Raw genomic sequence first — 13,789 nt, 5'->3', positions numbered from 1 at the left:
CTGCTGGTTTTTTTGTTGGCCGCTTATTGGCCGGGGCCATAAATTGGCAGCATTTTGTTTATTAAAACTGTGCATAGTGCTGGGTAACGACAAAAAGTCAATTTGTGCCATAATGAACTGTAAACCGGTAAACTGTCGCCCAATCGGAGTTTATAGCCATTTAAACGCGCTCACCGACAAAAACCAACACACACAGACAGACTGGGCTAAAAGGCAGAGCGGGGGTATTGCATGTATTGATTTAATATCTGTGCTGCCTGAGGCCAATTTAATCATCATTTGTAGAAAATAATTAAAATTTACAATAAGAGCCAACTGGCGACGGGCAGCTGGGCCCGGGTCTGACCATGCGATATCTCGTATTCGTAATATTCACTGAAAATGTTTTAATAACTTGTAAAAACAATGAAGTGCGGGCCTGAGCTTGCCCCCACATACAGACAGACATACAGACAGACAGGGGGACAGGCAGAGAGGTAGACAGACATCTCAATGAAATTTGAAGAGGCAAAAACTGCAACTCAACTGCCGCGTGGAGACTGGCAGCTTGCCTCAGTTGCAAGGCACAAAAAGTGTGCAATACGCCACGCGATAGTACATGACTTAATGATACCCTGTAATGGTGTGGTAGTACATTGGAAGCAAGTTCAAAGCTAGAGTTCGACAATAAATAATAATTTCTAGCTTACAACTAGTTGTTATTAGAGTGTTTGTAACTATCGTCAACGTATCTTCCAGGCGATACTATCTTCCAGTTTATACTAATCAAACAAGCATTTTCTCAACAGCATATAGAAATGTATATGCTCCTTTTTGCCTGGCACTTTCTGATGCCATTGCCACCAGCAGGGTATAAATAGTGTCTGCCTGGCTGCTGCTTAATATAATGTTGTGTGAGTGTGTGAAAACTTAAACAAAAAATTCCTCTACCCTTTATGACGGCCCATAAAATGTGCTAATTTCGTTGACATTGCGCAGACGATTTGTAATTGTGCACCATAATTTTGTTTAATTTGGAACTGCTTTCATTTAAATAGCTGACGCCGACCACAGCCCAGCAGCTAAATGCATGTAGTTTGCCACGGCTTAGCCTCGCAGTTGGCACAGCTCATAAATTAGTGCCATATACGAGCATACGGATCCTAAGTGCTGTATGGAATACATTTGGCTATTGGTTGGTCGCCTTTTGTTGCCCCTTTTACGATGCTAGCAAATGTCTAAATACGAAGTAATACAACTTGTACGCACTGCTCTATATGCATTGTGTCTTGGTCTTGTGTGTGTTTTTGTTTCGGCTTGTGTAAGTGCCATTTCAAGCTCATTAGTGGCCATAATTAGCCAGCTCCAGTTTATGGCCCACAGACACAACAGGCGTGGAGACAAACGCATCACTGCAGACGATATTCCCACTACAAATGCGAGTATAAAAACATGGTGCGCTCCTTTAGCCATTTCTGCATGCTCTTTACTGCGACAAAAGTTAGCTATAAATTTTAAAGTATTGTTCATGGAAAAAAAACAACTTTTATATATGGTCTAAGTTGTATCAAATAAATATCAAATAAAAATATAATTTTACCATTCGAAATTTAAACATTTCTTTTCCTATAATTTATAATATTTCGATATTTCCAAAAATAAGTATTTTTAAACAAGTTATCCGAATACGAATAATATTATTAATAATTAATGAAGTCTGAGCAACGCCGTAAAAGTCTGTGAAAGTCTATGAAGTGCACACAAACTTGTGTAATTTATAGAGAAAAAAGTTTAAAAAAATGTCTGAGCCTTGACCAAAAACAGCTCCGAAGTCGTTTTGCAAAAAATGTTTAAAAATATCAAATGGAAAAGGGAAGAATTCGTTAAATATTTATTTACAAATTATATGTAAATAAATATAATATAGTTTTTGTGAATAAGTAAATATGTATTATGAGTCAAAGCCAAGCTCTGTCAAATTCGCTCATAATTTATTCAGTTTTCACAACATTTTGGCATAGAAACGACTGGAAACCGTATTCAACACGTATTTGAAAGGTCTTAGCCTGAGCTCAAAGAATGTTTTCAATTACAAGTTAAACATGTTTATAAACTGAAAATAGATTATGTTATATGTTTGTTCTCAGATGTCCCATTGTCAAGCATAATCCCCGTTTGGGCAGGCCGCGTGCAAAAGCCAACCGTAAAGGGCATATGTATTCGCAGAGAGTCAACAAAACAAATAAAAGGAACAGAACGCAGATACTTTTCGGCTGCCCTCGCATTATATTTTACTTTTCTTGTATTTGTATTATTTTTTCTTCTATTTTTTTTTTTTTTTTTGCACCATTTAAAGAGACTGCTCTGTGCTGGCGGCGCGGGGCGGGGCAGGGCGGGGGCTGAGCTCTGCGGTAACTTTATGGCCCCGTGCATTACAAACTGAAACATGTGTTTATTGTCCGACAGCCTCTTTGTTCCCGTCTCTGTCCCGACCTGGGTATGTGTATCTGTATCTGCGTCTGGGCTGCTGAAAAATTTTTATTTTCGCTGTCAGCGAGGCGACACGAAGAACGAAGCTGCAACACTTCAAATGACACTGGCCCCACTCCCCCCATTTCACCACCCTTTGCCCCTTCTCAAGCCAACAAATTGCTAGTAAAATGTGAGACGCCGTTTCTGCTCATTTGTTTGCATTTAGTTCAAGTCTCTGTGTGTGTGGAATGCAGTTTTTGCTAGGTTGTCATTAACAAATGGGAAATTAAATTGTGCTTTAATTTGTTTAGCTGCACCTCCCCTAAACAAGGAAATATCGCAGCTGCCGCAAGAACTTATTTAGCTCATGTTGCCACGGTTCTTTGAACTGACTTGCAATTTATTGTTGATGAATAAAATAGATATTTTCTTTCAACTAAACATAAGAACTAAACGCTGATTGCTGTATTTCTGATAGAGTATTTTGATCTTAAGTATCTATCTATAATTAACTCCTATGTATTTGCCAAACAAAGTCATAAAACTTACACATGCCTTACAAAGTTCGCCCAAATAGTAACATATTGAAGCTGTGAAGAATTTTAAAGTTACTTTTTGCTCATATTATCGCAGTTATCCAATCTACTTTGAAATATTACCTGCTTTTTTGACTGCCAACTGGGACACAATGCAACTTAAGAGCCCTATCAGGTGGACACGCCCATACAATTCAAGCCAAGCCAAAAAAAAAGTTGCCGAGCTCCAATTGAAATTCTCAAGAGCAAAATAACTCAGCATCGTGAACGCCCACAAAATTCGAATGTGCCGCACTTCAATTAAATGCCCCAGAAATCTCAGAACACATGTTGGGTGGGGAGGCATGCGCCCCTTACACCCTTAGAAGCACAATGCAAGCGGTATTGAGGGTCTATGGGGGGGTCGAATCTATTATGGTTTGACATTAGCATGAAAAACGCATTTTTCTTTACAAACGAAAACCGAAATGCGAACGGAAATGTTTTAAATAACTTCCGAAGTTTTGTTGGCTACGTTGTAGGCAGACATAGGTGACAAAATATTCAACATCAACAGGGTGGAAGAGGGCTAAGGGTTGCCTTTAGCCAAAGTTAACAATTCTTTCAATTGGGTTTTTCGGCTGCTTTTGTTAAACGGAATCGAGTCGACACTTTGATTGAATAAAATTGTAAAATTATTTCTTGCACATTACCCGGCTATGAAATAAAGTGTGTAAATGTTGTCGGTTTTCTTTTTCCCTACCGTCCTTCAAATTTTTTTGTTTGTCAACTTTTTGAAAACTTTCCATATTTATGCAATTGAATTGTTTACACCAAAATGATGCTTTTGAAGGGCTCAAATTTGACAACTTTTCGGATGTGTGCAGTTTAGATAGGAAAAGTTTCATATGAGCTGCCTCCGTACCTGGCAACGTGTCGTATACTTTATCAATTTTTATGCCACTTACACAAGAGCTTTGATTGATTTTAGTTAAGCTTTGACTTACGGAGAGGTGCTTAAATGGGCAGAGAAAACGCAGCAGAAAACGAGAGAAGTTACTCGACAAATTGACAGATCAGTTAATCATTTTTCAGCATAAAGTTTTGGATAATATAAAGATGAAACTATGCGAAAGCATAGCTATAAACGAAGTATGGAAAGTCTGATTTAAGCTTTAAGCTGTTGAAGAAGTTACTTAAATTAATTGTTTCTTTTAGAGAAAACAATCTAAAAGCTTTCATTGCGCCTTCTTGTATTTAGACAAAGCATTTAAATACGCTTGAAGCTTTAATGATATACGATTTTTTTAATAAAAGCTTTAAGCTTTCATTTCAATTTATTGGATTTAGACAAAGCAATTAGAGCTTGAACGCGCAGCTTGCTGAAAAGCTTTCTTTGCACATACGACTAATATTATAGTTTAAAATAAATTTGGAAAGTGGTATAAAAAAAATTAAATCAGTTTTAACTTTGCATATTTGTATTTATTTTCTATGTACGCATGTGCGTGGTACTTTTGGATAAGCTACGTTCAGCCGCATCGCTTCCAGCCCTGGCCCCCATTTGCTCTGAATGTTATCTTAGCCAAATCTCAAGCCAAAAACGTAGACAAAACGATGCAAGAACTTGGCAAACAGACGTCTGCGTGGCAAAGGAAAAGTTTTGCTAAAACTCTTGGCCCATTGACAAAAGTTGACATATGCAAAAAAACACATACAAATTATCAGCACATTTATCTGGGGAAATAATGCACGAATGAAAAGTTTTGATTTATTTTTAAGCGCAAAGTTTTTGCCCTGTCACAAATTCTGATGAGGGTGCAAACGACAGACATCCAAATCGAAGCACAGCACGAAAATGCAAAATCAAATATGACAACTCTTCCCCAGAGACAATGGGCCATAAAACGAAGCCAATAGACAGCAGCTCCAGCAGCTGGGATTAACGAGCTTAAAGGCGCTTAAAACCTATTAACTTCTTTAAGTGTCAAACTTGCTTTGCTACTCGCTCACTCTCCCTTTCCTTCTCTCGCTCAGGTAGTTTTAAGAAAGGAGCTTAATACATTTCGAGTTCCTTAAGCTCTTAGTTACCCCTAATTATTTATTAATTATCATAAAATAATTAAGAATTATTTTCTTTTCGTGTGATTTGATGAATATTTTTAAAGCTTGCAGCTATTTATATTTTTTAAAAAGCAACCTACTCTGCTATTGTCTTTCCATTAAAACGAAGGAGTCCTGTTTTTATTAGGGGTATTCATTCAGTCAATCGCATTGGCATTAAATAGACGTTCAATAACTCTACACTTTTAAATACTATACAAAATATTCTACCCTTGTTAAGTGTATTTTTTATTAATTTTGTCATAAAATATGTATCGCATTGAAGAATACGATTCTGACCCAAGATACGATTCTGACCCTAGATCCGCATTAACAGACCAGTTGATATCACTATATATCCGTCCATCCGTCCGTTTGTCTGTTTTTTGTATCCCATTTTAGTAACTTTAAAGTTTTAATGAGACTGTTTACATTTTTTAAATGTTAAGTCAATTTAACCTTTTTTTATACAATCTATATAACTAGTTATAATATTAATATTCTTTAATTTATTTAGTTTAACTTAATAGTTTATTCAGCTGTAAAAATTATCTCGTCTTCAATTGGCACACAATATCTCTCCCTCTCTCTCTCTCTTTCTATTGCTCTCTCTGTCTCTCTGGAACCCTCTCTTAAGGAATCGCATAAGAAATATCTTATTTAGTTGAGCCCCGCATTGAACTGTCACAGCCCAAAAGTCCGGTCTAATCGAGTCAAAGTGGACTATTACATCGATTTATCAACATGTCAACATATTTAATGAGACGGGGTTAAGGACATTTTGCTGTTATGTGCACGATTCTCAAAACGGATTCAATGGATGCCAACTCGATATGCCAATATTGCGTATACGCGCCATAGACCCGGTCATTGTTCCAACTATTGTTGTTGTCGCTGTTGCTGTTGCTTTTGTTGTTGTTGTTGCTTTTGCTTGTGATGTTTTGCTAGCTGGATTTGTTTGCAGTAAGCGGAAATAGTTGTAGAGGGGCATTTCGGTGTGTACACGTATGTTGTTGAAGTTTATATACTGGATAAACTGTACAGCCATCTGACGTATGCATGTCCTCGACAGACACACACTCACACACACAAACGCACATACACAGCTGCCATAAAAGCAAATAGCTGTCATGTGTGCGTGGGGGATGGAGTGAGGCATGAAGCATGGCTGACAATTTGAATGGATATCGGTGAACCAAACCAAACCGAAATAGTTGTCAGCATATACATATACATATACAACATATTACATGCGAGTTCGGGAGAGCTGTGTCCTTGTTTATCCTGTCAATTGTCCTGGCGACTGGCTGAGCCCATCAGTGGGCCACAGAAAACATGGGCCAAATCCTTATCGTACCGCCTAAGCCAACAGCTTATAAATATTTCCTCAATCAATAAAAAACGTATATTAAATCAAGTATATTAAAAGCAGAAATTTCTGCGCAATTGCAAAATTTTGCAGAAATTGTTGAAATTGTTGGGCATTGTTAGTTTTGCGGTTTGTCCTGTTATTAGGCTAGCAGCTGTTGCATTTCACAAAATTTAATGAAGTGTTCACACACAAACATAACCACACACACGCACACACACACACACACGCACACACACACACACACGCACAACAAGTGTATTTTATGTTTATTTGGTTTTAGGCACAAAAGTCTTTCAATTTGCCTGCAAAGCTTCTGTTGTTGTTGTTGTTGCTTTTGGGCCCAGCTAAGTATAGAGTAGTGTAAACAGAATGTGTTTAGCCGTCCTGTCCATAAATACAAATTAATTGGCCTTGGCTATTGTTAGCAATTATTCTTGTTGTTGTTGTTGCCGTTTTTGCTGCCTGACTCAGTCGACTGCGAATGTGTGCAAAGAGTTTTGCTGAAAACTGCTTGCAGTTCATTCATTTTGCGAGATTTTGTTGATATCTGAGACTTATTTCACATATTGGGCAAATAGAAATTCAAGAAGAGAATTCTCTAATTGACCAATTACTAAAACAAATTAATAATCAAATCAAATATCAGCATTTTTCAGTTTAATCTGTCTGACGAAGCACAATCTGGTTTATAGTATTGCCTTTTTTTAACTCTTTAACATCCTCTTTTTGCTGCTTTACATAAATGGGAAATACAGAGCACAATTAAATTCTTTTACTCGTCACCTATGGCATATTCGTTGTTATTTGCCTTAATATATTTGAATCTATACTTACTAACTCTGTCTCGAAATACAACTCTTTAGCATCCACATATTGCTGCTCGCTACAATCGCTTCCCTTTACCAATTTTAATTCTCGCTACTCGTTGATTTAGTCTTATTGTTAATTTTCTCTAGCTACTCGTTACTTTGTCCTCATAATCTTTTTTCTCGCAATGCTTTAGTTTTTTGTATTTTCTCGTTTTCATTTACTCATCTATTATCTCTAATTACTCGTTAGTTACAAGCTAGACGTTATTAGTTGCTTTTGATTTCTTCTCTCCCGCTTGATTATCCTATTTTCTTGCTAGTTTTTCTATATCACTGTCAGCTCATTGTTCTGTTTGATCTCATTGTTCTCCTTTGCGTCTAGCTAATGTTTCTAGTTGCTCGTTATATACAATTTTATAATTACTCGTTACTTTTTGCTTGGTGTTTCATAGTTGCTCGTTACTTTTTTCTTGATGTTTTCGTGTGCGTTAAATAAATATCCTAGTTTCCTTGCCGTGTTGACTTCCGTTGCTTTTAACTTTTTTTAATTTTTACTCACTACTTAAAGTATGGCCAGAATTATGTGTTGGATTCTCACACATGCAAAGCCATATATATTGAATATGCTCGTAAATATCAAATAATTTTGTTCACAATATCTGGGATTATGCTCACGTCTTAACCATTTTATGGCTCAGAGGGTGTAAAGCGTTGAATAAAAGCCGAAAACAAACCCGAAATACAACTGAAAACATGTCACCAGCTGCCGTTTTCAATCTTAATATTTGATGTCACACGTCGCACTCGCACAGCAGCTGCGACCTGCTTCGGGTTCTTCATCTTGTGCTTTTTTGCCCCGTCGTATGTTACCGATTTATTGTTGAGCCCCGTGACCTAGTCCCGGGCTGGTAACAGATAGTAAAACTGAAAACTGATAAAAACTAATAAAAAATGTACAACATTAACCATTTAATGCGCTTGCACTTGACTTTTCTACTAGCCCATCTCCTGCTTTCCTTTCACTTTGCATAATGTAGAGTACAATGCATAAATTGGCCATAACTAAGGGTCCAGTTTTTTGATGGTACTCTGCATACGAAATGAGCTCGAGGCTAGAAATTTGCTAAAGATGTTCGTTATAAATGAGCGAATGAATGGAAATGAGTGGATTGTCTGGTGCGCACGGCTAAACACAAATGAAGTGATTTTTTTCGTTTTGCCAAAGATTTGCAGCTAATGCTTGAAAGAGATTGGCAGATATTTTGCGAGACATGCAGTTTGGGGCACATCTAAAAAGGAATTGTAACATCAACTCAAACTCTAAAATGGCAATACAATTTAATGCTTCATTGATAACCGCACATGTCGACTGGCAAATGACAGCCAATTGGGCGATAAGAACAGTTCCTAACTCAGACAAAAAACCAGATATAAAGGCTCAGCAAGGCACTGGGAAGATTCAATACCCTTGCAAAGCTTTCTTTGCAGACAATTGTTTTTTTCATTTATTTATTTATAGTTTGCAGATATGTGAGACAAATAGTGCTTGGTCAGGAGATCTGATTTTTCAACCAAATTTTCCTATATGTATCCAAATGTGGACAAAGCCTTGTTTATAAGTAAAAGCATGGTAGAGCCTGTATATCTAAAGTTTGGTCGAGACATCTTCAAAACAAAAAAAAGTTTTTTACACAAGAAATCAATTTTCGATCGATTGCTCCTATGGCGGCTATATGATATAGTAATCTGATGTTCAAAAGATTTTGTATATATATGAGGAGAAGAGTTTAATTCAAAAATGACGAGTTTGGTTGATATATCTTCATAAACAAAGAAGTTGTCACACAAGAACATAATTTTCGACCGACCATAGACATAGATCAAGAATATATACCCAATGTAGTTGCAGAATTTTTTTCCATGTGTTACATATTTCGTAAGACATTAACAATACCCTCGTCCTAGGATATAATAAGCTACCAGCTCGCAGGCAATGTTTTTCAGTCTCGTCGCAGTCACTTTCATTGCGCAGACTTGTCAGAAAAAGCGGCCCAATAACAAACCAAGTGGCATCGGGTTAGAGCAGGGGAAATTGTGGGTGAAGGGGCATGGGGGGTTAGATAGAAGAGGAGCATTTATATTGAACACTGCGATAAACATATGAAAAATGCACATGCGGCTGGGCGCCAAGTTCGATTCCGCAGGCCAAAAGTTTACGCCACTTAATAGAACTTGACGCAAATTCAATTACAACGTGGCGCCCCAAACCCTTGCCACACACTCACACACACACTCACACACACACACACACACACACATACACAGAACTTGCTAAAGAAATTTGCGGAAAAACGTTGCCTTCGAGTTTTCTGTGGAAAACTTCTGCCCACCGGCGGCGGTTTTTTGTGTGATTTCTGTAAACGTTGTCACAGCTCCAGGGCTAGCCCGCAACCCCCGCCCTCTCTCTCTCTCTCTTGCTTTATATCTATCTATTATGTCTCCAACTCTGTCTGTTTCTATGGCTCTTGGCCAGCATTGGAATTGCAAGTTTTCTGCTTGCGGCTGTTTACACTGCAGCAGCTGCCCCCCGCCCCCTTGTCCCATTCACTTGCCTCTGCCCTTTCGGCCCGCTGCAATTAGCAAATAAAACTTGGCATATTTTAAGCGTCAATGAGGCGGCTGCCTGCGCAAAAACTTTTGCAATCACTTTCATTTCGCTGCTTATTGGCCCAAAAGTATTGGCCAACTGCTTGACTAAGCTGCGTTCTTTTTAACTTAAGAGTCAAAGAAGTATTACGTTTGGGTCTTCCCTATGTGACTTTCTGCTTATGTTTTGTGGCCAAAGATCAGGCAGAGTTATTTGCACGAATGTATAAAAATGATTCAATCAATTTTCAATTAATTATGCTGTAAGTCTAAGCCTATTCTCTCTTCTAATATTTGTATTGAGTACCCCAGGCAATTGGTATGGACGGATGGAAAGTATACATTGCGGATCGCTGGGCCATAGTTAAAGCTGCAAAACCAAATCTTTATTATTTCCGCAAGATAAAGATTTAATATCAAATCATAAATATAATTTATATCTTGTTTGGTTCTAGAGACTTTGAGCTCTTTTTTATACTTATACATTTTTGCTTAAGGGCTTTGAATAAAATTAGGTTCATATTTTTCCATATTCTTAAAATTAAAAGTAAAATTATATTTGAATTTTATTTTTTTTTATTAAATTAAATTGTTTTATTAAAAGTGTTATGCTAGGGTTTTTTTATTATATACTCAATTTTTAATTTAAAAAAATTAGAATATTTACTTTGGTCATGAGTCTTTTCATTTTAACCATTGGTGAAATATGAAAAAAGTTTTTAAATTTTCCAAAAAAAAATTTGTTAATTATTTTAAAAAAAATGTTAATATAATTATTAACAAAAAACCTATTTTAAAATAATTAAGAAATTAGGAAATGTTGGTTATTGTCTTGGCTATTCAACAAGTACTGCACTGCTCGCCAACAGATGGCGCAAGATTCAGGCCGTTAGAGGGCGAAAGTTGCGCTTCCATCGGCCGCACGATGGCGCCACACAAACAAAATTTTGGAAGAATAGAAATATATCAAAATTAAAAATTGTTCTTGAAAAATACAATACCAAATTTATTATGCCCAGATATCTTTTTTTTTGATTTAAGGGATTTTAGAACTTGACTTGGATCTTTGAAAATATATATGTATATATTTTAAAGGTTGTTATCCATAAGAATCCCAAGCGTTTTGCAGCTTCTTATTACTAGCAAAAAGTAAACGATTTCTATATTTGATAATAAATTGCCTATGCGGCACGTTTCTTAGCTTGAGCCGAGCTGATCAAATCCATCCTCTTGAATGCCCCAGAAAATAACTGAGCCCCTGAGATAAACAGCAGCACGCAGCAGTATTTGAAATATTCGGCACTTTTCGCATATGGTATTACAATTATTATAAATACGTGAGGTTGAATGAATTGCGGGCCACATTAAGTTGAGAACATGCATTGGAATTGGATGCCGAATTTGTTACTGGGACTGGCGCTACTGCAACTGCTGCTGTTTAGCGCCTGCGTGGAGGGGAGACGACGCAGAAGGGGGCATCAGGTGCAGCTGAAGCGGCAGAAAAATCGCGAGGAGTCGCTCAAGTATCTGCAATACGAGACGACGGCGCTGCGTGCCAAGTTCGGGCTAAAGACGGTGAGAGCGCTGCAGATTATGTCTGCCAGCAAAGGGAATGCGGAAGTGCCGCTGGGCAATGCCTACAATACGGAATATTATGGCAGCATTAAGATCGGCAGCAGCCAAACCTTCAAGATATTGTTCGACACGGCCTCATCCAATCTATGGGTGCCCTCGGTACAGTGCCCCGCCGACAGCTGTCTGCAGCTGCAGCGCTACGACTCCAGCCTGTCCAGCAGCTATGTGGCCAATGGCAGCGCCTTTGAGATACAGTACGCCACGCGCAACAATCAGGCCACCATTCTGAAGGGTTTCCTCTCCACGGACACCGTTCAGCTGGCAGGCCTGAGCATCAAGGGGCAAACGTTTGCGGAGATTACCTCGCTGCCCCCGGACGTCTTCAGTCGCTCCAACTTCGATGGCATCTTTGGACTGGGCTTTGAGCAGATCTCGATTGGGGATGTCAAGCCGCCCATGTACAATCTGATCGAACAGGAGCTCATCTCGCAGCCGACGTTCTCGTTCTATCTCAATCGCAACAATACGGGCAGCATCGACTCCAATGGTGGCACGCTGCTGCTGGGACCCAGCGATCCAACTCTGTACAGCGGCTGCCTGACCTATGTGCCCTTGTCCAAGGTCGGTTACTGGCAGTTCACCGTCGCCAGCATTGTCCTCGGCAGCAGCAACAAGCTCTGCAGCAAGTGTCAGGCCATTGTCGATGTCGGCACCTCACTAATTGTTGCTCCTCGCGCCGCACTCCAGAGCATCAATGCGCAGCTCGGACTGACCGAGGCGGACAAGCGCGATGGCGTCTATACGTTGCCCTGCTCCCGTGTGTCCACGCTGCCGAGCATCACATTCAACATTGGTCGGCGCGATTTCGTGCTGCCCCCCGCCAGCTATGTGGTTCAGTATAAGGATGTGTGTGTTTCGGGCTTCACCAGCTTGGATGATGGCAGCGCCGAGCTAACCGACGACCGTGGCACGGACTACGCTAACATTTGGGTCTTGGGTGATGTGTTTATGGGCCCCTTCTATATGGAGTTCGACATGGAGTACAAACGCGTTGGCATAGCGCCTAAGATCTAGTATCATGACATGCGACATCAGTACTGTTAAATCAATTGGGAAGAATTTATTATCTTAAACTATTCAGACTTTATAATATATAATATATAATATCTTGAAAAAGATTTCTTAAAACGAACTTTAAAACTCTGAACCGATTGAAATATAATATTATATATACATATATATTCATTATCTGCATCAGTTACCAAGTAGATCTAGCTATGTCCGTCTGTCTGTCCTTCCGACTATTCATCTTTCCGCATGTATGAACGCGTCGATCTCAGAATAATACAAATCTTTACCAGGGTATAAAAATTGCACCATAAACTATCGAACAAAAAAATGTATATAAGACTATTTACATAGCATATTTCTATCAATTGTTACACCATATTTAATTTTATTACACATGCTACCAAAGTTAATAAAACTATATGCACTTCCAAGAAATTCCTCTCAACTGTCTGTAAGAATACAACATTGAAATATTATAGGATTAAAACTAAAACTATCCAAAAAATATATATATATAGTAAATTCACCATATATTTTACCATAGAGTACATGGCATTTCAGTTTGAAATTTAGATTCCGATTTCAATTTCCTTTGAAAATCCTAAGCCTTATTTATGATAATTTTCCTATTTCTGTACATTTCACCCCATTATAGATTACTTTCGCATTATCAGACATTATCAGACACACTTAAGACAGATAATAATATTCGGTTAACATTGGTAAACAATTCGCATTGTTTACCTCTCAAAAACTGATGAGTAATAATGGGCTCACATTTGTTCAATTAATTTCGAGAACTTAAGATAGCTTCATTGATAAATACCTGAGCTTAGCACGTGTAATTTTAGAGCACGTTAAGAGTGCGCAGTAGCATGACAACACTGGAAAAAATTATGAGTTGTTTGTTATGAGTTTAATTAAAATAGAATTAATTTAAAATTATGAATAATACTTTTAAAATTAATAAACTGTTTTATTTCCATTTGCTAGAGCGCTGCTGCCGTTGCTAAAACGTTTACGAATGCGACACAAAAAAAATGATAAGTGCTCTTAAGATGGCGTGACCTGAGAAATACCCTGTAATCGTCTAGAATTGCCGCAATATTGGTGAGTTAGTGCATAAATATATTTTATTTGATCATAAAACATCTTCTGTATGAGGATAGTTTTATATGAAAACAATTTAAACGTTTACGAATGGGACGCAAAGCAAAATTAAAGAGCTTTTCCGCTGGCACGATAAA

General features: G+C 38.1%; 1 protein-coding gene across 1 annotated transcript; it reads left to right on the top strand.

Annotated features, from left to right (window-relative positions):
* Positions 1–11,273: 11,273 nt before the first annotated feature.
* On the top strand, positions 11,274–12,545 carry LOC115759268 (aspartic proteinase A3-like). Its single transcript, XM_030700169.1, has one exon. The coding sequence runs from the start codon at positions 11,274–11,276 to the stop codon at positions 12,543–12,545; it is 1,272 nt and encodes a 423-aa protein (XP_030556029.1).
* The last annotated feature ends 1,244 nt before the right edge of the window (positions 12,546–13,789 follow it).

This window comes from Drosophila novamexicana, unplaced genomic scaffold (assembly GCF_003285875.2).
Source record: "Drosophila novamexicana strain 15010-1031.04,08,12 unplaced genomic scaffold, DnovRS2.1 tig00000193-arrow-pilon, whole genome shotgun sequence".
NCBI classification, from domain to species: Eukaryota; Metazoa; Arthropoda; class Insecta; order Diptera; family Drosophilidae; genus Drosophila; species Drosophila novamexicana.
Note: the sequence above shows the minus strand (reverse complement) of the source record. Positions and strands in the feature narration are given on the sequence as shown.

Bases quoted from the DNA above. Each gene is read 5' to 3' on its own strand.
- LOC115759268 (XM_030700169.1), top strand. From the start codon at position 11,274: ATGCATTGGAATTGGATGCCGAATTTGTTACTGGGACTGGCGCTACTG.